The sequence below is a fragment of the Oncorhynchus tshawytscha genome, unplaced genomic scaffold, assembly GCF_018296145.1.
Source record: "Oncorhynchus tshawytscha isolate Ot180627B unplaced genomic scaffold, Otsh_v2.0 Un_contig_1152_pilon_pilon, whole genome shotgun sequence".
Classification (NCBI taxonomy): domain Eukaryota; kingdom Metazoa; phylum Chordata; class Actinopteri; order Salmoniformes; family Salmonidae; genus Oncorhynchus; species Oncorhynchus tshawytscha.
The window spans coordinates 299,811-323,399 of NW_024609720.1; the positions used below are offsets into that span (position 1 = coordinate 299,811).

General features: G+C 47.9%; 1 protein-coding gene across 1 annotated transcript in view; it reads left to right on the forward strand.

Annotated features, from left to right (window-relative positions):
• eps8a (epidermal growth factor receptor pathway substrate 8a) overlaps positions 1-21,872 on the forward strand; it is a 163,210-nt gene extending 141,338 nt beyond the window's left edge. The window contains 4 exon segments of the mRNA XM_042317247.1: positions 7,086-7,269; positions 13,108-13,240; positions 21,559-21,639; positions 21,641-21,872. Of these exon segments, the coding sequence (XP_042173181.1) occupies positions 7,086-7,269; positions 13,108-13,240; positions 21,559-21,639; positions 21,641-21,670 (428 nt within the window). The 3' untranslated portion in view covers positions 21,671-21,872.
• The last annotated feature ends 1,717 nt before the right edge of the window (positions 21,873-23,589 follow it).

A 23,589-nucleotide genomic window follows, 5' to 3' on the forward strand; every position in this document is an offset into this window, starting at 1 on the left:
GTTAATGTTGTGTCCTGTAGGGAGGAGGGTCAGGGTCAGGGTTGGGGTTTAGGTGGTATGGTTAATGTTGTGTCCTGTAGGGAGGAGGGTCAGGGTCAGGGTTGGGGTTTAGGTGGTATGGTTAATGTTGTGTCCTGTAGGGGAGGAGGGTCAGGTTCAGGGTTGGGGTTTAGGTGGTATGGTTAATGTTGTGTCCTGTAGGGAGGAGGGTCAGGGTTCAGGGTCAGGGTTGGGGTTTAGGTGGTATGGTTAATGTTGTGTCCTGTAGGGAGGAGGGTCAGGGCTTGGGGTTTAGGTGGTATGGTTAATGTTGTGTCCTGTAGGGAGGAAGTCCAACATGGAGGAGGGTCAGGGTTCAGGGTTGGGGTTTAGGTGGTATGGTTAATGTTGGTTCCTGTAGGGAGGAGGGTCAGGGTTGGGGTTTAGGTGGTATGGTTAATTGTGTCCTGTAGGGAGGAGGGTCAGGGTTGGGGTTTAGGTGGTATGGTTAATGTTGGTTCCTGTAGGGAGGAGGGTCAGGGTTGGGGTTTAGGTGGTATGGTTAATGTTGTGTCCTGTAGGGAGGAGGGTCAGGGTTGGGGTTTAGGTGGTATGGTTAATGTTGTGTCCTGTAGGGAGGAGGGTCAGGGTCAGGGTTGGGGTTTAGGTGGTATGGTTAATGTTGTGTCCTGTAGGGAGGAGGGTCAGGGTTCAGGGTTGGGGTTTAGGTGGTATGGTTAATGTTGTGTCCTGTAGGGGGAGGATGGGGTCAGGGGTCAGGGTTGGGGTTTAGGTGGTATGGTTAATGTTGTGTCCTGTAGGGAGGAAGTCCAACATGGAGGAGGGTCAGGGTCAGGGTTGGGGTTTAGGTGGTATGGTTAATGTTGTGTCCTGTAGGGAGGAGGTCAGGGGTCAGGGTTGGGGTTTAGGTGGTATGGTTAATGTTGTGTCCTGTAGGGAGGAAGCCCAACATGGAGGAGGGTCAGGGTTCAGGGTTGGGGTTTAGGTGGTATGGTTAATGTTGTGTCCTGTAGGGAGGAGGGTCAGGGTTCAGGGTTGGGGTTTAGGTGGTATGGTTAATGTTGGTTCCTGTAGGGAGGAGGGTCAGGGTTGGGGTTTAGGTGGTATGGTTAATGTTGTGTCCTGTAGGGAGGAGGGTCAGGGGTCAGGGTTGGGGTTTAGGTGGTATGGTTAATGTTGTGTCCTGTAGGGAGGAGGGTCAGGGTTCAGGGTTGGGGTTTAGGTGGTATGGTTAATGTTGGTTCCTGTAGGGAGGAGGGTCAGGGTTGGGGTTTAGGTGGTATGGTTAATGTTGTGTCCTGTAGGGAGGAGGGTCAGGGTTCAGGGGTTGGGGTTTAGGTGGTATGGTTAATGTTGTGTCCTGTAGGGAGGAGGGTCAGGGGTCAGGGTTGGGGTTTAGGTGGTATGGTTAATGTTGTGTCCTGTAGGGAGGAGGGTCAGGGTTGGGGTTTAGGTGGTATGGTTAATGTTGTGTCCTGTAGGGAGGAGGGTCAGGGGTCAGGGTTGGGGTTTAGGTGGTATGGTTAATGTTGTGTCCTGTAGGGAGGAGGGTCAGGGTTCAGGGTTGGGGTTTAGGTGGTATGGTTAATGTTGTGTCCTGTAGGGAGGAGGGTCAGGGGTCAGGGTTGGGGTTTAGGTGGTATGGTTAATGTTGTGTCCTGTAGGGAGGAGGGTCAGGGTTGGGGTTTAGGTGGTATGGTTAATGTTGTGTCCTGTAGGGAGGAGGGTCAGGGTCAGGGTTGGGGTTTAGGTGGTATGGTTAATGTTGTGTCCTGTAGGGAGGAGGGTCAGGGGTCAGGGTTGGGGTTTAGGTGGTATGGTTAATGTTGTGTCCTGTAGGGAGGAGGGTCAGGGGTCAGGGTTGGGGTTTAGGTGGTATGGTTAATGTTGTGTCCTGTAGGGAGGAAGTCCAACATGGAGGAGGGTCAGGGTCAGGGTTGGGGTTTAGGTGGTATGGTTAATGTTGTGTCCTGTAGGGAGGAGGGTCAGGGTCAGGGTTGGGGTTTAGGTGGTATGGTTAATGTTGTGTCCTGTAGGGAGGAGGGTCAGGGTTGGGGTTTAGGTGGTATGGTTAATGTTGTGTCCTGTAGGGAGGAGGGTCAGGGTCAGGGTTGGGGTTTAGGTGGTATGGTTAATGTTGTGTCCTGTAGGGAGGAGGGTCAGGGGTCAGGGTTGGGGTTTAGGTGGTATGGTTAATGTTGTGTCCTGTAGGGAGGAAGTCCAACATGGAGGAGGGTCAGGGGTCAGGGTTGGGGTTTAGGTGGTATGGTTAATGTTGTGTCCTGTAGGGAGGAGGGTCAGGGTCAGGGTTGGGGTTTAGGTGGTATGGTTAATGTTGTGTCCTGTAGGGAGGAGGGTCAGGGTCAGGGTTGGGGTTTAGGTGGTATGGTTAATGTTGTGTCCTGTAGGGAGGAGGGTCAGGGTTCAGGGTTGGGGTTTAGGTGGTATGGTTAATGTTGTGTCCTGTAGGGAGGAGGGTCAGGGGTCAGGGTTGGGGTTTAGGTGGTATGGTTAATGTTGTGTCCTGTAGGGAGGAAGTCCAACATGGAGGAGGGTCAGGGGTCAGGGTTGGGGGTTGGGGTTTGGGGTTTGGTATGGTTAATGTTGTGTCCTGTAGGGAGGGAGGAGGGTCAGGGTTCAGGGTTGGGGTTTAGGTGGTATGGTTAATGTTGTGTCCTGTAGGGAGGAGGGTCAGGGTCAGGGTTGGGGTTTAGGTGGTATGGTTAATGTTGTGTCCTGTAGGGAGGAGGGTCAGGGTTCAGGGTTGGGGTTTAGGTGGTATGGTTAATGTTGTGTCCTGTAGGGAGGAGGGTCAGGGGTCAGGGTTGGGGTTTAGGTGGTATGGTTAATGTTGTGTCCTGTAGGGAGGGGAGGGTCAGGGTTGGGGTTTAGGTGGTATGGTTAATGTTGGTCCTGTAGGGAGGAGGGTCAGGGTTGGGGTTTAGGTGATATGGTAAATGTTGTGTCCTGTAGGGAGCAGGGTCAGGGTTGGGGTTTAGGTGGTATGGTTAATGTTGTGTCCTGTAGGGAGGAGGGTCAGGGTTCAGGGTTGGGGTTTAGGTGGTATGGTTAATGTTGTGTCCTGTAGGGAGGAGGGTCAGGGTTCAGGGTTGTTGTTTAGGTTGTATGGTTAATGTTGTGTCCTGTAGGGAGGAGGGTCAGGGCTTAGGGTTTAGGTGGTATGGTTAATGTTGTGTCCTGTAGGGAGGAAGTCCAACATGGAGGAGGGTCAGGGTTCAGGGTTGGGGTTTAGGTGGTATGGTTAATGTTGTGTCCTGTAGGGAGGAAGTCCAACATGGAGGAGGGTCAGGGTTCAGGGTTGGGGTTTAGGTGGTATGGTTAATGTTGTGTCCTGTAGGGAGGAGGGTCAGGGTCAGGGTTGGGGTTTAGGTATGGTTAATGTTGTGTCCTGTTGGGAGGAAGTTCAACTTGGAGGAGGGTCAGGGTTCAGGGTTGGGGTTTAGGTGGTATGGTTAATGTTGTGTCCTGTAGGGAGGAGGGTCAGGGTCAGGGTTGGGGTTTAGGTTGTATGGTTAATGTTGTGTCCTGTAGGGAGGAGGGTCAGGGGTCAGGGGTTAGGGTTTAGGTGGTATGGTTAATGTTGTGTCCTGTAGGGAGGAGGGTCAGGGCTTAGGGTTGGGGTTTAGGTGGTATGGTTAATGTTGTGTCCTGTAGGGAGGAAGTCCAACATGGAGGAGGGTCAGGGTTCAGGGTTGGGGTTTAGGTGGTATGGTTAATGTTGTGTCCTGTAGGGAGGAGGGTCAGGGGTCAGGGTTGGGGTTTAGGTGGTATGGTTAATGTTGTGTCCTGTAGGGAGGAGGGTCAGGGTTCAGGGTTGGGGTTTAGGTGGTATGGTTAATGTTGGTTCCTGTAGGGAGGAGGGTCAGGGTTGGGGTTTAGGTGGTATGGTTAATGTTGTGTCCTGTAGGGAGGAGGGTCAGGGTTCAGGGTTTGGGTTTAGGTGGTATGGTTAATGTTGTGTCCTGTAGGGAGGAGGGTCAGGGGTCAGGGTTGGGGTTTAGGTGGTATGGTTAATGTTGTGTCCTGTAGGGAGGAGGGTCAGGGTTGGGGTTTAGGTGGTATGGTTAATGTTGTGTCCTGTAGGGAGGAGGGTCAGGGGTCAGGGTTGGGGTTTAGGTAGTATGGTTAATGTTGTGTCCTGTAGGGAGGAGGGTCAGGGGTCAGGGTTGGGGTTTAGGTGGTATGGTTAATGTTGTGTCCTGTAGGGAGGAGGGTCAGGGGTCAGGGTTGGGGTTTAGGTGGTATGGTTAATGTTGTGTCCTGTAGGGAGGAGGGTCAGTGTTGGGGTTTAGGTAGTATGGTTAATGTTGTGTCCTGTAGGGAAGAGGGTCAGGTTTCAGGGTTGGGGTTTAGGTGGTATGGTTAATGTTGTGTCCTGTAGGGAGGAGGGTCAGGGGTCAGGGTTGGGGTTTAGGTGGTATGGTTAATGTTGTGTCCTGTAGGGAGGAGGGTCAGGGGTCAGGGTTGGGGTTTAGGTGGTATGGTTAATGTTGTGTCCTGTAGGGAGGAAGTCCAACATGGAGGAGGGTCAGGGGTCAGGGTTGTGGTTTAGGTGGTATGGTTAATGTTGTGTCCTGTATGGAGGAGGGTCAGGGGTCAGGGTTGGGGTTTAGGTGGTATGGTTAATGTTGTGTCCTGTAGAGAGGAGGGTCAGGGTTGGGGTTTAGGTAGGTATGGTTAATGTTGTGTCCTGTAGGGAAGAGGGTCAGGGTTCAGGGTTGGGGTTTAGGTGGTATGGTTAATGTTGTGTCCTGTAGGGAGGAGGGTCAGGGGTCAGGGTTGGGGTTTAGGTGGTATGGTTAATGTTGTGTCCTGTAGGGAGGAAGTCCAACATGGAGGAGGGTCAGGGGTCAGGGTTGGGGTTTAGGTGGTATGGTTAATGTTGTGTCCTGTAGGGAGTAGCGTCAGGGTTCAGGGTTGGGGTTTAGGTGGTATGGTTAATGTTGTGTCCTGTAGGGAGGAGGGTCAGGGGTCAGGGTTGGGGTTTAGGTGGTATGGTTAATGTTGTGTCCTGTAGGGAGTAGGGTCAGGGTTCAGGGTTGGGGTTTAGGTGGTATGGTTAATGTTGTGTCCTGTAGGGAGGAGGGTCAGGGTTGGGGTTTAGGTTTAGGTGGTATGGTTAATGTTGTGTCCTGTAGGGAGGAGGGTCAGGGGTCAGGGTTGGGGTTTAGGTGGTATGGTTAATGTTGTGTCCTGTAGGGAGGAGGGTCAGGGTTGGGGTTTAGGTGATATGGTTAATGTTGTGTCCTGTAGGGAGCAGGGTCAGGGTTGGGGTTTAGGTGGTATGGTTAATGTTGTGTCCTGTAGGGAGGAGGGTCAGGGTTCAGGGTTGGGGTTTAGGTGGTATGGTTAATGTTGTGTCCTGTAGGGAGGAGGGTCAGGGTTCAGGGTTGTTGTTTAGGTTGTATGGTTAATGTTGTGTCCTGTAGGGAGGAGGGTCAGGGCTTAGGGTTTAGGTGGTATGGTTAATGTTGTGTCCTGTAGGGAGGAACTCCAACATGGAGGAGGGTCAGGGTTCAGGGTTGGGGTTTAGGTGGTATGGTTAATGTTGTGTCCTGTAGGGAGGAAGTCCAACATGGAGGAGGGTCAGGGTTCAGGGTTGGGGTTTAGGTGGTATGGTTAATGTTGTGTCCTGTAGGGAGGAGGGTCAGGGGTCAGGGTTGGGGTTTAGGTGGTATGGTTAATGTTGTGTCCTGTAGGGAGGAGGGTCAGGGTCAGGGTTGGGGTTTAGGTGGTATGGTTAATGTTGTGTCCTGTTGGGAGGAAGTTCAACATGGAGGAGGGTCAGGGTTCAGGGTTGGGGTTTAGGTGGTATGGTTAATGTTGTGTCCTGTAGGGAGGAGGGTCAGGGGTTCAGGGTTGGGGTTTAGGTGGTATGGTTAATGTTGTGTCCTGTAGGGAGGAGGGTCAGGGGTCAGGGTTAGGGTTTAGGCGGTATGGTTAATGTTGTGTCCTGTTGGGAGGAAGTTCAACTTGGAGGAGGTCAGGGTCAGGGTTGGGGTTTAGGTGGTATGGTTAATGTTGTGTCCTGTAGGGAGGAGGGTCAGGGTTCAGGGTTGGGGTTTAGGTTGTATGGTTAATGTTGTGTCCTGTAGGGAGGAGGGTCAGGGGTCATGGGTTGGGGTTTAGGTGGTATGGTTAATGTTGTGTCCTGTAGGGAGGAGGGTCAGGGTCAGGGGGGTTTAGGTGGTATGGTTAATGTTGGTCCTGTAGGGGGTTGGAGGAGGGTTTCAGGGTTGGGGTTTAGGTGGTATGGTTAATGTTGTGTCCTGTAGGGAGGAAGTCCAACATGGAGGAGGGTCAGGGTTCAGGGGTTGGGGTTTAGGTGGTATGGTTAATGTTGTGTCCTGTAGGGAGGAGGGTCAGGGGTCAGGGTTGGGGTTTAGGTGGTATGGTTAATGTTGTGTCCTGTAGGGAGGAGGGTCAGGGGTCAGGGTTAGCGTTTAGGCGGTATGGTTAATGTTGTGTCCTGTTGGGAGGAAGTTCAACTTGGAGGAGGGTCAGGGTTCAGGGTTGGGGTTTAGGTGGTATGTTTAATGTTATGTCCTGTAGGGAGGAGGGTCAGGGTTCAGGGTTGGGGTTTAGGTGGTATGGTTAAGGGTTCAGGGTTGGGGTTAGGGTTTAGGTTGTATGGTTAATGTTGTGTCCTGTGGGAGGAAGTTCAACTTGGAGGAGGGTTCAGGGTTGGGGGGTTAATGGGTTTAGGTGGTATGGTTAATGTTGTGTCCAGTAGGGAGGAGGGTCAGGGTTGGGGTTTAGGTGATATGGTAAATGTTGTGTCCTGTAGGGAGCAGGGTCAGGGTTGTGGTTTAGGTGGTATGGTTAATGTTGTGTCCTGTAGGGAGGAGGGTCAGGGTTGGGGTTTAGGTGATATGGTAAATGTTGTGTCCTGTAGGGAGCAGGGTCAGGGTTGTGGTTTAGGTGGTATGGTTAATGTTGTGTCCTGTAGGGAGGAGGGTCAGGGTTGGGGTTTAGGTGGTATGGTTAATGTTGGTTCCTGTAGGGAGGAGGGTCAGGGTTCAGGGTTGGGATTTAGGTGGTATGGTTAATGTTGTGTCCTGTAGGGAGGAAGTCCAACATGGAGGAGGTTCAGGACGAGTTGATGCACCGCCTCACGTTGGGTCGAAGCGCCAACAAGAAGTTTGCTGTTCCTGCTCGCAGCACCTCCCTCCCGTCCGTCAACATCACGTACGACTCCTCCCCTGACGAGGTCAAGGCCTGGCTGCAGCTGAAGGGGTTCAGCTCTGTGTACGTCATTTAACATACACTACCTTTCAACAGTTTGGGGTCACTTAGAAATGTCATTTTTTTTCCATGCAAACATACATGAAATATAGTCAAGACGTTGACAAGGTTATAAATAATTATTTTTTAACTTAAAATAATAATTGTGTCCTTCAAAACTTTGCTTTCGTCAAAGAATCCTCCATTTGCAGCAATTTTAGCCTTGCAGACCTTTGGTAATCTAGTTGTCAGCTTGATGAGGTAATCTGATGAGATTTCACCCCATGCTTCCTGAAGCACCTCCCACAAGTTGGATTGGCTTGATGGGCACTTCTTATGTACCATACGGTCAAGCTGCTCCCAAAACAGCTCAATAGTGTTGAGATCCGGTGACTGTGATGGCCACTCCATTATAGACAGAATACCAGCTGATTGCTTCTTCCCTAAATAGTTATTGCATGGTTTGGAGCTGTGCTTTGGATCATTGTCCTGTTGTAGGAGGAAATTGGCTCCAATTAAGCGCCGTCCACAGGGTATGGCATGGCGTTGCAAAATGGAGCCTTCCTTCTTCAAGATCCCTTTGACCCTGTACTAATTTCCCACTTTACCTCCACCAAAGCACCCCCAGAACGTCACATTGCCTCCACCAGGCTTGACAGATGGAGTCACTCCTCCAGCAGGCTTGACAGATGGAGTCACTCCTCCACCAGGCTTGACAGATGGAGTCACTCCTCCACCAGGCTTGACAGATGGAGTCACTCCTCCACCAGGCTTGACAGATGGAGTCACTCCTCCACCAGGCTTGACAGATGGTTCACTCCTCCACCAGGCTTGACAGATGGAGTCACTCCTCCACCAGGCTTGACAGATGGTTCACTCCTCCACCAGGTTCACTCCTCCACCAGGCTTTGGTTCACTCCTCCACCAGGCTTGACAGATGGTTCACTCCTCCACCAGGCTTGACAGATGGTTCACTCCTCCACCAGGTTTGACAGATGGAGTCACTCCTCCACCATGCTTGACAAATGGTTCACTCCTCCACCAGGCTTGACAGATGGTTCACTCCTCCACCAGGTTTGACAGATGGAGTCACTCCTCCACCATGCTTGACAAATGGTTCACTCCTCCACCAGGCTTGACAGATGGTTCACTCCTCCAGCAGGCTTGACAGATGGTTCACTCCTCCACCAGGCTTGACAGATGGTTCACTCCTCCACCAGGCTTGACAGATGGTTCACTCCTCCACCAGGCTTGACAGATGGTTCACTCCTCCACCAGGTTTGACAGATGGAGTCACTCCTCCACCATGCTTTGACAGATGGTTCACTCCTCCACCAGGCTTGACAGATGGAGTCACTCCTCCACCAGGCTTGACAGATGGTTCACTCCTCCACCAGGCTTGACAGATGGAGTCACTCCTCCACCATGCTTGACAAATGGTTCACTCCTCCACCAGGCTTGACTGATGGTTCACTCCTCCAGCAGGCTTGACAGATGGTTCACTCCTCCACCAGGCTTGACAGATGGTTCACTCCTCCACCAGGCTTGACAGATGGTTCACTCCTCCACCAGGCTTGACAGATGGTTCACTCCTCCACCAGGCTTGACAGATGGTTCTCTCCTCCAGCAGGCTTGACAGATGGTTCACTCCTCCACCAGGCTTGACAGATGGTTCTCTCCTCCAGCAGGCCAGATGGTTCACTCCTCCACCAGGCTTGACAGATGGTTCACTCCTCAGGCTTGACCACTCCTCCACCAGGCTTGACAGATGGTTCACTCCTCCCAGGCCAGATGGCTCCTCCACCAGGCTTGACAGATGGTTCACTCCTCCACCAGGCTTGACAGATGGAGTTCACTCCTCCCAGGCTTGACAGATGGTTCACTCCTCCATGGTTCACTCCTCCACCAGGCTTGACAGATGGTTCACTCCTCCACAGGCTCCTGACAGATGGTTCACTCCTCCACTCCTCCAGGCTTGACAGATGGTTCACTCCTCCAGCAGGCTTGACAGATGGTTCACTCCTCCAGCAGGCTTGACAGATGGTTCACTCCTCCAGCAGGCTTGACAGATGGTTCACTCCTCCTCCACCAGGCTTGACAGATGAGTCACTCCTCCAGCAGGCTTGACAGATGGTTCACTCCTCCAGCAGGCTTGACAGATGGTTCACTCCTCCACCAGGCTTGACAGATGGTTCACTCCTCCACCAGGCTTGACAGATGGTTCACTCCTCCAGGCTTGACAGATGGTTCACTCCTCCAGCAGGCTTGACAGATGGTTCACTCCTCCACCAGGCTTGACAGATGGTTCACTCCTCCACCAGGCTTGACAGATGGTTCACTCCTCCACCAGGCTTGACAGATGGTTCACTCCTCCAGCAGGCTTGACAGATGGTTCACTCCTCCATGGTTCACTCCTCCACCAGGCTTGACAGATGGTTCACTCCTGCAGGCTTGACAGATGGTTCACTCCTCCACCAGGCTTGACAGATGGTTCACTCCTCCACCAGGTTTGACAGATGGTTCACTCCTCCACCAGGCTTGACAGATGGTTCACTCCTCCACCAGGCTTGACAGATGGTTCACTCCTCCAGCAGGCTTGACAGATGGTTCACTCCTCCAGGCTTGACAGATGGGCTTGACAGAGATGGCTCCTCCACCAGGCTTGACAGATGGTTCACTCCTCCACCAGGCTTGACAGATGGTTCACTCCTCCACGAGGCTTGACAGATGGTTCACTCCTCCAGCAGGCTTGACAGATGGTTCACTCCTCCACTCCTCCCAGGCTTGACAGATGGACTCCTGGCTTCACTCCTCCACCAGGCTTGACAGATGGTTCACTCCTCCACCAGGCTTGACAGATGGTTCACTCCTCCACCAGGCTTGACAGATGGTTCACTCCTCCACCAGGCTTGACAGATGGTTCACTCCTCCACCAGGCTTGACAGATGGTTCACTCCTCCACCAGGCTTGACAGATGGTTCACTCCTCCACCAGGCTTGACAGATGGTTCACTCCTCCACCAGGCTTGACAGATGGTTCACTCCTCCCAGGCTTGACAGATGGCTCCTCCACCAGGCTTGACAGATGGTTCACTCCTCCACCAGGCTTGACAGATGGAGTCACTCCTCCAGCAGGCTTGACAGATGGTTCACTCCTCCAGCAGGCTTGACAGATGGTTCACTCCTCCACCAGGCTTGACAGATGGTTCACTCCTCCACCAGGCTTGACAGATGGTTCACTCCTCCACCAGGCTTGACAGATGGTTCACTCCTCCACCAGGCTTGACAGATGGTTCACTCCTCCACCAGGCTTGACAGATGGTTCACTCCTCCACCAGGCTTGACAGATGGTTCACTCCTCCACCAGGCTTGACAGATGGTTCACTCCTCCTCCACCAGGCTTGACAGATGGTTCACTCCTCCACCAGGCTTGACAGATGGCTCCTCCACCAGGCTTGACAGATGGTTCACTCCTCCACCAGGCTTGACAGATGGTTCACTCCTCCTCCACCAGGCTTGACAGATGGTTCACTCCTCCTGCAGATGGCTTGACAGATGGTTCACTCCTCCACCAGGCTTGACAGATGGTTCACTCCTCCACCAGGCTTGACAGATGGTTCACTCCTCCACCAGGCTTGACAGATGGTTCACTCCTCCACCAGGCTTGACAGATGGTTCACTCCTCCACCAGGCTTGACAGATGGTTCACTCCTCCACCAGGCTTGACAGATGGTTTCACTCCTCCACCAGGCTTGACAGATGGTTCACTCCTCCACCAGGCTTGACAGATGGTTCACTCCTCCACCAGGCTTGACAGATGGTTCACTCCTCCACCAGGCTTGACAGATGGTTCACTCCTCCACCAGGCTTGACAGATGGTTCACTCCTCCACCAGGCTTGACAGATGGTTCACTCCTCCACCAGGCTTGACAGATGGTTCACTCCTCCACCAGGCTTGACAGATGGTTCACTCCTCACTCCTCCACCAGGCTTGACAGATGGTTCACTCCTCCACCAGGCTTGACAGATGGTTCACTCCTCCACCAGGCTTGACAGATGGTTCACTCCTCCACCAGGCTTGACAGATGTTTCACTCCTCCACCACTCCTCCACCAGGCTTGACAGATGGTTCACTCCTCCACCAGGCTTGACAGATGGTTCACTCCTCCACCAGGCTTGACAGATGGTTCACTCCTCCACCAGGCTTGACAGATGGTTCACTCCTCTTGACAGATGGTTCACTCCTCCACCAGGCTTGACAGATGGTTCACTCCTCCACCAGGCTTGACAGATGGTTCACTCCTCCACCCAGCAGGCTTGACAGATGGTTCACTCCTCCACCATGCTTGACAGATGGACAGATTCACTCCTCCAGCAGGCTTGACAGATGGTTCACTCCTCCACCATGCTTGATAGATGGTTCACTCCTCCAGCAGGCTTGACAGATGGTTCACTCCTCCACCATGCTTGACAGATGGTTCACTCCTCCACCATGCTTGACAGATGGTTCACTCCTCCACCAGGCTTGACAGATGGTTCACTCCTCCACCATGCTTGACAGATGGTTCACTCCTCCACCAGGCTTGACAGATGGTTCACTCCTCCACCATGCTTGACAGATGGTTCACTCCTCCAGCATCTTTTCATTTTTTCTGCGTCTCACGAATGTTCTTCTTTGTGATCCGAACACCTCAAACTTAGATTCGTCCATAACACTTTTTTACAATCTTCCTCTGTCCAGTGTCTGTTCTTTTGCCCATCTTAATTTTTTATTTTTATTGGCCAGTCTGAGATATGGCTTTTTCTTTGCAGCTCTGCCTAGAAGGCCAGCATCCCGGAGTCATCTCTTCACTGTTGACATTGAGACTGGTGTTTTACGGGTACTATTTAATGAAGCTGCCAGTTGAGGACTTGTGAGGCGTCTATTTCTCAAACTAGACACTCTAATGTACTTGTCCTCTTGCTCAGTTGTGCGCTGGGGCCTCCCACTCCTCTTTCTATTCTGGTTAGGGCCAGTTTGCGCTGTTCTGTGAAGGGAGTAGTACACATCATTGTACGAGATCTTCAGTTTCTCGCATGGAATAGCCATCATTTCTAAGAACAAGAATAGACTGATGAGGTTCAGAAGAAAGAACTTTATTTCCGACCATTTTGAGCCTGTAATCTAACCCACAAATGCTGATGCTCCAGATACTCAACTAGTCTCAAGAAGGCCAGTTTTATTGCTTCTTTAATCAGGACAATAGTTTTCAGCTGTGCTAACGTAATTGCAAAAGGGTTTTCTAATGATCAATTAGCCTTTTAAAATGATAAATGTGGATTAGCTAACACTTGAAACACAGGAGTGATGGTTGCTGATAATGGGCCTCTGTACTCCTATGTAGATAATCCATAAAAAATCTGCCGTTTCCAGTTTCAATAGTCATTTACAACATTAACAATGTCTACACTGTATTTCTAATCATTTTGATGTTATTTTAATGGACCAAAATTCAACTTTTCTTTCAAAAACAAGGACATTTCTAAGTGACCCCAAACTTTTGAAGTGTATATGTATGTAATATCATCTATATATCCAAATGAGAATACATCCTATAGTATGGTATAGTACTGATACCTCCTCTCCTGACGAGGTCAAGGCCTGGCTACAGCTGAAGGGATTCAACTCGTTGTCACACTGGACATATAGAAATATTAGTTCTATCTGACTATGTGGAGATGACTGCTGGTGTCCCCCAAGGTTCTATTCTGGGTCCTGTGCTTTTCACTATTTAAATGAATGAGCTCAACTCTGGTGTGGCTTTTGTCTATTTCTATGGTGATGATGACTGCCGTACTCCTGTGCTACTACCCGTCTCTACAGTACCATTACCAGTCTGGGAGTATTAACCGGAGCCCAGCTGTTCTCTCTAAATAAGGAGGAGCTGAAGACGGTGTGTCCAGACGACGGGGCCAGGGTCTTCAGTCAGGTGACCGTCCAGAAGGCTGCTCTGGAGGTGGGTAGTGCTTCTCCTCTTACTAAACCTGATAACACTGAGCCGGCTAACCCTGCAAGCTAGCTGATTAACACTGTTAGACCAGGGATAAAGATACAGTAGCTAGCTGCCTCAAGGCAGAGTGCAGAGTTAAATCTGAACGGCAGGCAGCCAATCATAGCTGCCTCAAGGCAGAGTGCAGGGTTAAACCTGAACGGAAGGCAGCCAATCATAGCTACCTCAAGGCAGAGTGCAGGGTTAAACCTGAATGGAAGGTAGCCAATCATAGCTACCTCAAGGCAGAGTGCAGGGTTAAACCTGAACGGAAGGCAGCCAATCATAGCTACCTCAAGGCAGAGTGCAGGGTTAAACCTGAATGGAAGGTAGCCAATCATAGCTACCTCAAGGCAGAGTGCAGGGTTAAACCTGAACGGAAGGCAGCCAATCGCTAACGTGTTTAGCTATCCAAAGTCCAGATTGTTGAAAAGTCCACTTGGGCTAAATGTTTGAACCCAGTGTTGCATTGTGGCTAGTGTAGTTCAGAGGATTCTACTGGCTGGGTGTCTGCTTTAGGGAATCTCTTCTTCTGAGTGTGTTTGATGTAATCACAAAACCTTGAATCTCTTCTTCTGAGTGTGTTTGATGTAACCACAGTACCTGCAAACACCTGTATACCTATAAACACCTGTATACCTATAAACACCTGTATACCTATAAACACCTGTATACCTATAAACACCTGTATACCGATAAACACCTGTGTACCGTAAACACCTGTGTATAAACACCTGTATACCTATAAACACCTGTATACCTATAAACACCTGTATACCTATAAACACCTGTATACCTATAAACACCTGTATACCTATAAACACCTGTATACCTATAAACACCTGTGTACCTATAAACACCTGTGTACCTATAAACACCTATGCTTTTTCTGCATTTTGATGGTTTACAGCCTTATTCTAAAATGGATTAAATTAATGTTTTTCCTCGTCAATCTACACACAATAACCCTTAATGACAAATTGAAAACAGTTTTTATTTTTTTATTTTAGCAAATGTATTAAAAATGCTGACCTTATTTACATAAGTATTCAGACCCTCTGCTATGAGACTCCAAGTTGAGCTCAGATTCATCCTGTTTCCATTGATGATCCTTGAGGTGACCTAGGGTGGTGTAAGAACTAAGTATTCAGACCCTCTGCTATGAGACTCCAAGTTGAGCTCAGATTCATCCTGTTTCCATTGATGATCCTTGAGGTTTCTACAATTTGATAGGAGTCCACCTGTTGTAAATTCAATTGATTGGACATGATTTGGAAAGGCACACACCTGTCTATATAAGGTCCCGAAGTTGACAGTGCATGTCAGAGCAAAAACCAAGCCATGAGGTCGAAGGGATTGTCCATAGAGCTCCGAGACAGGATTGTGTTGAGGCACAGATCCCCAAGAACACAGTGGCCTCCATCATTCTTAAATGGAAGAAGTTTGGAACCACCAATAATCTTCCTAGAGCTGGCCGCCCGGCCAAACTAAGCAATTGGGTGAGAAGAGCCTTGGTCAGGGAGGTGACCAAGAACCCGATGGTTACTCCGACAGAGCTCCAGAGTTCTTCTTTGGAGATGGGAGAACCTTTCAGAAGGACTACCATCTCTGTAGCACTCCGCCAATCAGGCCGTTATGGTGGAGTGGATAGTTGAAAGCCACTCCGCAGTAAAAGGCACATCCCACTTAGAGTTTGTCAAAAGGCACCTAAAGGACACTCAGACCATGAGAAACCAGATTCTCTGGTCTCTGTAACTCTTTGGCCTGAATGCCAAGCGTCACGTCTGGAGTAAATCTGACACCATCCCTATGGTGAATCATTTTGGTGGCAGCATCATGCTGTTGTCGTGTCTACTATCATTAGCTGAAGACTGATAGTTTTTATCAAAGATTCTCTGTAATTAGTTACTATGCGATCAACTGATTAATCACGTAACTAATTAACTAGGAAGTCGGGGGACCAAGGAAAAATATTCAGATTACAAAGTTATCATTTCCTAAAATAACTTTTCAGATATTTTTCCTGATCAATTAGTCTTCGAATTAATGAATTATTTACTTTACCTCACGTTAGTCTCATTCCAAATGTAAATTGTTGGTTATCTGCACAAACCCAGTCTTCACTATGAGTCATCCATACATCAATTGTCTTAAATCATTTATTTATTACTAACTAAGTAATTCACAGAAATGCATAAACAAACAAACAAAGGTAAATGTAATGATAGAAGGATGTGCCCTAGTGGGCTGAACCGGCATGGCGGCTTGTTAGACGAAAGGAGAAGTGGGGGTCGACTAAGACGTCACTACAGAGTGATAATTATAACAATTGAAATCCTTTAGTTATAGTTCAAAGTGACATTCGTTATAGAATGGATGTTTCGGCGGTTGTCGTTCTTCACGTTCAATGATACCGAATTCCTAGCTTGAGTTTTCCTTCATTAAACAGTCAAAAATCACATTGTAAAATTGTGTAAACAGTATCATACTCACTCATTTATCTTATACAACAATTAGATGTAAACCTTATATCTGGAGCTATGATATAAACAGCGTTATGGTAATGTGTCCACACAGTCTCCCATGAGCTTCCCAAGTTGTGACAAACGGACCAGTTCGTAGCTGGATTCTTCACTGATCTTTTACACTTTCTCCGGAACATGAAATTTGTTCGTACCTCAAGTTCTGTGAGGTGGAAGGATGTCCTTTGTCTCCATGAAAAACTACTCTCTAGAACTGTGTGTCCATGAAGTCTTCTCAGGAATTTACGACCTCTGACCACAGCAGTCTAGTTGAAGGAGGCAAGGGGGAGGCAGGGAGAGGGGGATGTGCTTGCTTACCCAAAGAGGCCAGCGTCATGACACTGTGGGGGTGTTTTTCAGCGGCAGGGACTGGGAGACTAGTCAGAACGGAGCAAAGTACAGAGATCCTTGATGAAAACGCTTAGGACTTCAGACAGGGGCGAAGGTTCACCTTCCAACAGGACAACGACCCTAAGCACACAGCCAAGACAATGAAGGAGTGGCTTGAGGACTAGTCTCTGAATGTCCTTGAATGGCCCAGCCAGAGCCCGGACTTGAACCCAATCAAACATCTCTGGAGAGACTTGAAAATAGCTGTGCAGCAACACTTCCCATCCAACCTGACAGAGCTTGAGAGGATCTGCAGAGAAGAATGGGAGAAACTCCCCAAATACAGGTATACCAAGCTTGTAGCGTCAGACCCAAGAAGACTCAAGGCTGTAATCACTGCCAAAGGTGCTTCAACAAAGTACTGAGTAAAGGGTCTGAATACTTATGTAAATGTGATATTTCTGTTTTTCTTTTGGTATTTGCCAAAAAAAATCTAAAAAACTGTTTTTGCTTTGTCATTATGGGGTATCGTGTGTAGATTGATTGATGAGGAGAAAACATCTTTAATCCGTTTTAGAATAAGGCTGTAACGTAACAAAATGTGGAAAAAGTCAAGGGGTCTGAATACTTTCCGAATGCACTGTTTACAGGTACATACAGGTGTTTACAGGTACATACAGGTGTTTGCAGGTACATACAGGTGTTTACAGGTACATACAGGTGTTTGCAGGTACATACAGGTGTTTACAAGTACATACAGGTGTTTGCAGGTACATACAGGTGTCTTTACAGGTACATACAGGTGTTTACAGGTACATACAGGTGTTTACAGGTACATACAGGTGTTTACAGGTACATACAGGTGTTTACAGGTACATACAGGTGTTTACAGGTACATACAGGTGTTTACAGGTACATACAGGTGTTTACAGGTACATACAGGAACATACAGGTGTTTGCAGGTACATACAGGTACATACAGGTGTTTACAGGTACATACAGGTGTTTACAGGTACATACAGGAGTTTACAGGTACATACAGGTGTTTACAGGTACATACAGGTGTTTGCAGGTACATACAGGTGTTTACAGGTACATACAGGTGTTTACAGGTACATACAGGTGTATACAGGTGTTTACAGGTACATACAGGTGTTTACAGGTACATACAGGTGTTTACAGGTACATACAGGTGTTTACAGGTACATACAGGTGTTTACAGGTACATACAGGTGTTTACAGGTACATACAGGTGTTTACAGGTACATACAGGCACATACAGGTGTTTACAGGTACATACAGGTACATACAGGTGTTTACAGGTACAGGTACATACAGGTACATACAGGTGTTTGCAGGTACATACAGGTGTTTACAGGTACATACAGGTGTTTACAGGTGTTTGCAGGTACATACAGGTGTTTTCAGGGGTACTTGCAGTCTACATGCTCTTTAAAGCTTTGGCAAGGTGTGGTTTCTGTCTGGTCTCTGTCCTCCTGCAGGTCTTCTTCTGACCACTGCAGTCTTCAGACTCTAAACTCTCACTAAGGTATTGTTCCACTAGATCGGTTGTTCTAGGCTCTACTCTGTTGGCCAGCGTTCATGTAGTCATGGCTCTCTTCTGTTCAGGACTTTTGCACACCTGTCTCACTAGGCTAACACACCTCATTGGTCTGTGGACTTCTCCACACCTGTCTCACTAGGCTAACACACCTCACCGGTCTGTGTTCTAAATCCACCACTTAGACAATCCAATGTGCAGGTCAAGATAACATACAGTATGTCTTGTATCAACTGCTCACATTAAAAAACAGTCTTAAGTTTGGATCAATATTTTTTCATACTTAAATAAGTATGATAACAGTCCGTTTTTCTAAATGTTTGGAAGCTGGCCAGCAGATGGAAGCTAAAAACTGAGATTCCCCTTCCTAGATAACCACCATGGCTTTAAGAACCCTCCTCCCGGTCTCCTTCCTAGATAACCACCATGGCTTTAAGAACCCACCTCCTGTCTCCTTCCTAGATAACCACCATGGCTTTAAGAACCCTCCTCCCGGTCTCCTCCTGTCTGTAAGCGTTACCATCCCTCACCTCTCACCATGTAGCTCAGCCTGCACTGCCATTGAGAATCATATCATACCATATCACTACTAGACTGAACCGTTACCTTCTAACAGTTAACATCCTTCTCCATGACCTTATCACTACTAGACTGAACCGTTCCCAAGGCCAAGGGGAACTTTAACCCTGAACTGGAATATCAATTAGATGTCAGGTCTGTTTCCTCCTGAACTACAATATATTTCAGGTCTGTTTCCTCCTGAACTACAGTATATTTCAGGTCTGTTTCCTCCTGAACTACAGTATATTTCAGGTCTGTTTCCTCCTGAACTACAGTATATTTCAGGTCTGTTTCCTCCTGAACTACAGTATATTTCAGGTCTGTTTCCTCCTGAACTACAGTATATTTCAGGTCTGTTTCCTCCTGAACTACAGTATATTTCAGGTCTGTTTCCTCCTGAACTACAGTATATTTCAGGTCTGTTTCCTCCAGAACAACAGTATATTTCAGATCTGTTTCCTCCTGAACTACAGTATATTTCAGGTCTGTTTCCTCCTGAACTACAGTATATTTCAGGTCTGTTTCCTCCTGAACTACAGTATATTTCAGGTCTGTTTCCTCCTGAACTACAGTATATTTCAGGTCTGTTTCCTCCTGAACTACAGTATATTTCAGGTCTGTTTCCTCCTGAACTACAGTATATTTCAGGTCTGTTTCCTCCTGAACTACAGTATATTTCAGGTCTGTTTCCTCCTGAACTACAGTATATTTCAGGTCTGTTTCTTCCTGAACTACAGTATATTTCAGGTCTGTTTCCTCCTGAACTACAGTGTAATGTATAATACTACTAATGGAACTACAGGTCAGTTTATAACAGGTTGGGTGTTATACTACTAATGTTAACTACAGGTCAGTTTATAACAGGTTGAGTGTTATACTACTAATGGAACTACAGGTCAGTTTATAACAGGTTGAGTGTGATACTACTAATGGAACTACAGGTCAGTTTATAACAGGTTGAGTGTTATACTGCTAATGGAACTACAGGTCAGTTTATAACAGGTTGAGTGTTATACTGCTAATGGAACTACAGGTCAGTTTATAACAGGTTGAGTGTAATGTGTTATAGTACTAAGGGAACTACAGGTCAGTTTATAACAGGTTGAGTGTTATACTACTAGTGGAACTACAGGTCAGTTTATAACAGGTTGAGTGTTATACTACTAATGGAACTACAGGTCAGTTTATAACAGGTTGAGTGTAATGTGTTATAGTACTAAGGGAACTACAGGTCAGTTTATAACATGTTGAGTGTTATACTACTAATGGAACTACAGGTCAGTTTATAACTGGTTGAGTGTGATACTACTAATGGAACTACAGGTCAGTTTATAACAGGTTGAGTGTTATACTACAGGTCAGTTTATAACAGGTTGAGTGTGATACTACTAATGGAACTACAGGTCAGTTTATAACAGGTTGCATGTAATGTGTTATAGTACTAAGGGAACTACAGGTCAGTTTATAACAGGTTGAGTGTGATACTACTAATGGAACTACAGGTTGAGTGTTATACTACTAATGGAACTACAGGTCAGTTTATAACAGGTTGAGTGTTATACTACTAATGGAACTACAGGTCAGTTTATAACAGGTTGAGTGTAATGTGTTATAGTACTAAGGGAACTACAGGTCAGTTTATAACATGTTGAGTGTTATACTACTAATGGAACTACAGGTCAGTTTATAACAGGTTGGGTGTTATACTACTAATGGAACTACAGGTCAGTTTATAACAGGTTGAGTGTGATACTACTAATGGAACTACAGGTCTGTTTATAACAGGTTGAGTGTTATACTACTAATGGAACTACAGGTCAGTTTATAACAGGTTGAGTGTAATGTGTTATACTACTAATGGAACTACAGGTCAGTTTATAACTGGTTGAGTGTGATACTACTAATGGAACTACAGGTCAGTTTATAACAGGTTGAGTGTTATACTACAAGTCAGTTTATAACAGGTTGAGTGTGATACTACTAATGGAACTACAGGTCAGTTTAGAACAGGTTGAGTGGGTCTGCCTAAAGGAAATGTAGGTATTTGTGGATCATTTCTGAAAACATAAGGTTTACTTCAGCGCTGGTCCTGAGTATGATGTTGTCCGGCTGGTTCTCAGTCCAAAGGTCTGTAGGTCTGCAGGACAGCAGCTCTCTCAGGCCAGAGCTAGCAAAGCCTACTGTCTGACCGGCCACAGGATTCTCCCACCAGACTGTCATCTACATTCACTAACAGTTTCCCTGTAGCTGCCCAGCTGGTGAGGCTTCTCCCCTGTTCTCTAGTGGATTCGTAGAGTTATAAACACTAGAATGGTTTCTAGAGAGACCTCACTACTGTTTTCAACTCTATGATTCAGCCCAGCTGGTGAGGCTTCTCCCCTGTTCTCTAGTGGATTCGTAGAGTTATAAACACTAGAATGGTTTCTAGAGAGACCTCACTACTGTTTTCAACTCTATGATTCAGCCCAGCTGGTGAGGCTTCTCCCCTGTTCTCTAGTGGATTCGTAGAGTTATAAACACTAGAATGGTTTCTAGAGAGACCTCACTACTGTTTTCAACTCTATGATTCAGCCCTGCTGTGATGAATGCGGACATTATTTAGTTCCGTAGTGTTCCCCTGTGGGAGACATCTCTACTGACTCTAACCTCCTTTCTCTGATATCTCTTTCTCTCTCTATATCCCCCCTCTCTCCTTTTCTCTCTCTATATCCCCCCTTTCTCTCTCTATATCCCCCTCTCTCCTTTTCTCTCTCTATATCCCCCTTTGTCTCTCTATATCCCCCTCTCTCCCTTTCTCTCTCTATATCCCCCTTTCTCTATATCCCCTCTCTCTCTCTATATCCCCCCCTCTCTCTCTCTATATCCCCCTCTCTCTCATTTTCTCTCTTTATATCCCCCTTTCTCTCTCTATATCCCCCTTTCTCTCTCTATATCCCCCTTTCTCTCTCTATATCCCCCTCTCTCTCTATATCCCCCCCTCGCTCTCCTTTTCTCTCTTTATATACCCCCTTTCTCTCTATATATCCCCCTCTCTCTCCTTTCTCTCTCAATATCCCCCTTTCTCTCCCCCTCTCTCTCTATATCCCCCTCCCTCCCTCCGTTCCTCCCCGCTCTATCTCTCCCTATATCCCTCCCCTCCCTCTCTCCCTCCCCCCCTCCCCTCTCCCCCTCTCTCCCTCCCTCCCCCCCTCCCTCCCTCCCCCCCCCCCCTCCCTCCGTCCCCCCCTCCCTCCCCCCTCTCCCTCCCCCCCCCTCCCCCTCTCCCCCCCCCCTCCCTCCCCCCCCCCCCCCCCTCTCTATCTCCCCTCCAGAGGAGTTCAGGGTCAGAGCTGCAGGAGATCATGCGGAGGCGTCAGGAGAAGCTGTCGGTCACAGCCTGTGACTCAGGGGTGGGAGTCATTTGACGAGTGCAGCAACCACTGAACCCTCCGGGCCTCGCCCACCTCCCTCATGACCACGCCCCTTTACGTTGTCACGGTTTCTGTTTCCAGGACGCCACGGAGCGCGCCCAGTTCGCTGAGATCCTGAGACGACGTCAGCAGCTTCTGGAGCAGTCACCTTAGAAGCGAAGCAACACTAGACAGACAGACTGGAGGGTTCAACATGGACTACAGCACACAGAGTTGCATCCCAACTGGGGATGTCTGATCACAATACCTGTGGATTTATACACTTACACTTCAATGAACTATTGTTTTTTGATTCAAATGTGTCTGTTATGTCTTGCACAGGATGCTGGGAAAAATAGAAGGAGAAAAGAGTTTCAACCTACACCTCATTGGACCAGAGTTGTCCTAGTTACAGGTGGGGGGGGGGGGTGTAGGATAACACTGGACACAGAATGGATCAGGTGTGGTCTTGACCTACAGACGAAATAGAACCGACCAAAATAACCATCGTCTGTGTATAGATTCTGATCTACAGTATTTCAGTTATGAATGATAAGATGTTTATAATAACCAAATGTTGAATATAATCATTATTGTGTAAATCTTCTGGTTTACTGGTAAAGAGAATAATATTATATTTATGTATATATCCTCTTTTATGTTATGGTAATATGCCAAAATAGTAACTTGACATATAAATGACATTGGTCAAATGACTTTCAGATACAGGTGTTTAAGAGTGTAAAGATGTTTTCTCTCATAAGGTGCATCAGATAATATTGACTGTGATAAAAATGCTTCCATTTAATACACTCTGAATGACCTAAAATCCCATATCGGTCTTTCACAGGACCAACCAAGCTGTACAGGTCATATCGGTCTTTCACAGGACCAACCAAGCTGTACAGGTCATATCGGTCTTTCACAGGACCAACCAAGCTGTACAGGTCATATCGGTCTTTCACAGGACCAACCAAGCTGAACAGGTCATATCGGTCTTTCACAGGACCAACCAAGCTGTACAGGTCATATCGGTCTTTCACAGGACCAACCAAGCTGTACAGGTCATATCGGTCTTTCACAGGACCAACCAAGCTGTACAGGTCATATCGGTCTTTCACAGGACCAACCAAGCTGTACAGGTCATATCGGTCTTTCACAGGACCAACCAAGCTGTACAGGTCATATCGGTCTTTCACAGGACCAACCAAGCTGTACAGGTCATATCGGTCTTTCACAGGACCAACCAAGCTGTACAGGTCTATCGGTCTTTCACAGGCCAAACCAAGCTGTACAGGTCATATCGGTCTTTCACAGTCAGGACAAACCAAGCTGTACAGGTCATATCGGTCTTTCACAGGACCAACCAAGCTGTACAGGTCATATCGGTCTTTCACAGGACCAACCAAGCTGTACAGGTCATATCGGTCTTTCACAGGACCAACCAAGCGTGTACAGGTCATATCGGTCTTTCACAGGCCAAACCAAGCTGTACAGGTCATATCGGTCTTTCACAGGACCAACCAAGCTGTACAGGTCATATCGGTCTTTCAGTCAGGACAAACCAAGCTGTACAGGTCATATCGGTCTTTCACAGTCAGGACAAACCAAGCTGTACAGGTCATATCGGTCTTTCACAGGACCAACCAAGCTGTACAGGTCATATCGGTCTTTCACAGTCAGGACAAACCAAGCTGTACAGGTCATATTGGTCTTTCACAGTCAGGACAAACCAAGCTGTACAGGTCATATTGGTCTTTCACAGTCAGGACAAACCAAGCTGTACAGGTCATATTGGTCTTTCACAGTCAGGACAAACCAAGCTGTACAGGTCATATTGGTCTTTCACAGTCAGGACAAACCAAGCTGTACAGGTCATATTGGTCTTTCACAGTCAGGACAAACCAAGCTGTACAGGTCATATTGGTCTTTCACAGTCAGGACAAACCAAGC